This window comes from Carcharhinus amblyrhynchos, chromosome 7 (assembly GCF_965287045.1).
Source record: "Carcharhinus amblyrhynchos chromosome 7, sCarAmb.v2.hapA, whole genome shotgun sequence".
Taxonomy (NCBI): Eukaryota; Metazoa; Chordata; class Chondrichthyes; order Carcharhiniformes; family Carcharhinidae; genus Carcharhinus; species Carcharhinus amblyrhynchos.
The window spans coordinates 7,025,620-7,027,661 of NC_137330.1; the positions used below are offsets into that span (position 1 = coordinate 7,025,620).

The following is a 2,042-nucleotide window of genomic DNA, read 5'->3' on the forward strand; positions in this document are numbered from 1 at the left end:
CTCCCCCTCCTTCCTTCCCTCTCCCCTCCCCCTCCCCCCTCCCCTCCCCCTCCTCCCCCTCCTTCCTTCCCCCCTCCCCCTCCCCCCTCCCCTCCCCCTCCTCTCCTCCCCCTCCTTCCTTCCCCTCCCCCCGCCCCCTCAGGCATATCCATCAAAACCAGATGCCCCCATCCGGTCTAGACGCAGATGCTTGCTCCACCAACAACCCCACCTGCACTCTGTTCATTGCCACCTCAGATGCCTCACATTACACACAACCTTGAGACCCACACACTTCCCTGTCCCTAGGGACGACAAGCAGTCCCCAGCTTGTACTCAGTCCCATTCACCATAGCTTCTGGCTTCAAGAGCTGCCAACCAGTCAGATTGGCTAGCAGCTCTGTGAGACAGGACTTCTTCCCAACTGAGGGGCACAAGTCCCTCCTCCAGTCAACAACAACTCCTTTGAGCATAAAACAGTTGCAGGGCAGCCTTTATTGGCAGCAGTGCATTCTCCACTGACTCTTAAGGTCTGCCATCCTAAATATCTTGGCCCATGTTACCAAATCACATTGGGTAAGACCAAAATGGCAAAATCTCATTTGATACAGCAAAGCTAACAGTCAAATTTGTTTTTTTTCATGTAATACTTGTCTGAGTAGGAAAAGGAAGACAAGGCAATGCTCCAGGCTGAGGTTCACCACCTGCGTCATGATAACCTGCGGCTTCAAGAAGAATCCCAGACTGCTGCGGCACAGTTAAGAAAATTTACTGAATGGTTTTTCAACACCATTGACAAGAAATCCTGATATTCAGACACTGAGGACCATGATTAAAAAGCACTAGCTGAAAAAAAAATTAATTCCTAGAATGTTATACTAATCTGTTCATAAATAGGTATAGGTGTTGTAGCTATATTTATGTGTCTGATTCTGTTCACTCGAATACACCAATGACAAGAATACAGTTAAACCCAGCGGCTGAACTCGCCTTGCAGCCTCTTGTATTGTAAAATAGAATCCTGAGACAGTAACTTCAATGTAAAAGGTGCTCTATTTTTTGTAATTACTTTCTTTTCATTGTTGCAGTGTCATAGCAATAAGACTTTAGTAATACTCGCAGGGCTTCATTTGAAACTTAGCACTAGTATGATGGAGCAGGTTTAGATACAATTACTTTACGGGAATGTTCATTTGCAGGAATAAACATTGGTGCCTGAAACAAGCAGTGTCTGATGTTTAACGCTACACTTGCCTTTTGAATGGCTCACTACTTAATTGACAATTTCACTGATTTTTGTATAGTTCATTTAAGGCTATAGGATCAATGGTGCACCTTTCTCAATAGTACGTGCACAGTGAGCCAGCAAGCCATTTGTACAATGCCAAATTTGTTTATCTTTGTACAGAAGTTCTAAATGAAAAGTGTCTTGTATTTAACAGTTATTTAAAATTATTTAACCTTAAATTGTTAAATTTATTAAGATTTGTTTATCTGCACTATGAAAAACAGTTTGCTGTAAATTGTGTTGTCTGTAGTTTGTCAGTACAAAGACTGTCATGGTTTGTAGTAAATCTAACATTTGGATGCTGCTAGTATATAACATTTCATGGTTTGTATGCTTTGAGAAATGTGTTCTTTTTAAACTACTTCATTTGAAATGTGACATACAGTTGCTTTTTTAATAAATGTAGAACATAAAGTTATTTGCTCAATGTTTTGTTCCACTATTTATATTTTCAGTCAGAGGTCATGACCCAAAAGGTCCTGGGTTATATAATCACTTTATTAATATGAAATAATTCATCAATAGATTCACTTACTATTAAATGAGTTAGTGAGAAAAAGCTTTTTTTTCCAAGCCACATAAATTGGCTGTTGTTTTTCTGGCATCTTTCAAATTACTCTCAGATGGTTCAAGAATACTGTTGACAATACGTCCAGCTAAACTTGCTGTTTTCCCATAGCACAAACTGAGACCATGAACAACATTAAAGGATTCAATTTTAATCCCCACTGTTAATCATGGTGAGTAACATAAAGGGAAGCAGTACAGGGGCCTT

General features: G+C 40.6%; 1 protein-coding gene across 1 annotated transcript in view; it reads left to right on the forward strand.

Annotated features, from left to right (window-relative positions):
- The window catches only part of LOC145345345 (signal-induced proliferation-associated 1-like protein 2), a 505,672-nt gene extending 504,002 nt beyond the window's left edge, over positions 1–1,670 (forward strand). Inside the window, exon 22 of the mRNA XM_080193160.1 lies at positions 642–1,670. Within this exon, the coding sequence (XP_080049286.1) occupies positions 642–788 (147 nt within the window). The 3' untranslated portion in view covers positions 789–1,670. The remainder of the gene's footprint in view (positions 1–641) is intronic.
- The last annotated feature ends 372 nt before the right edge of the window (positions 1,671–2,042 follow it).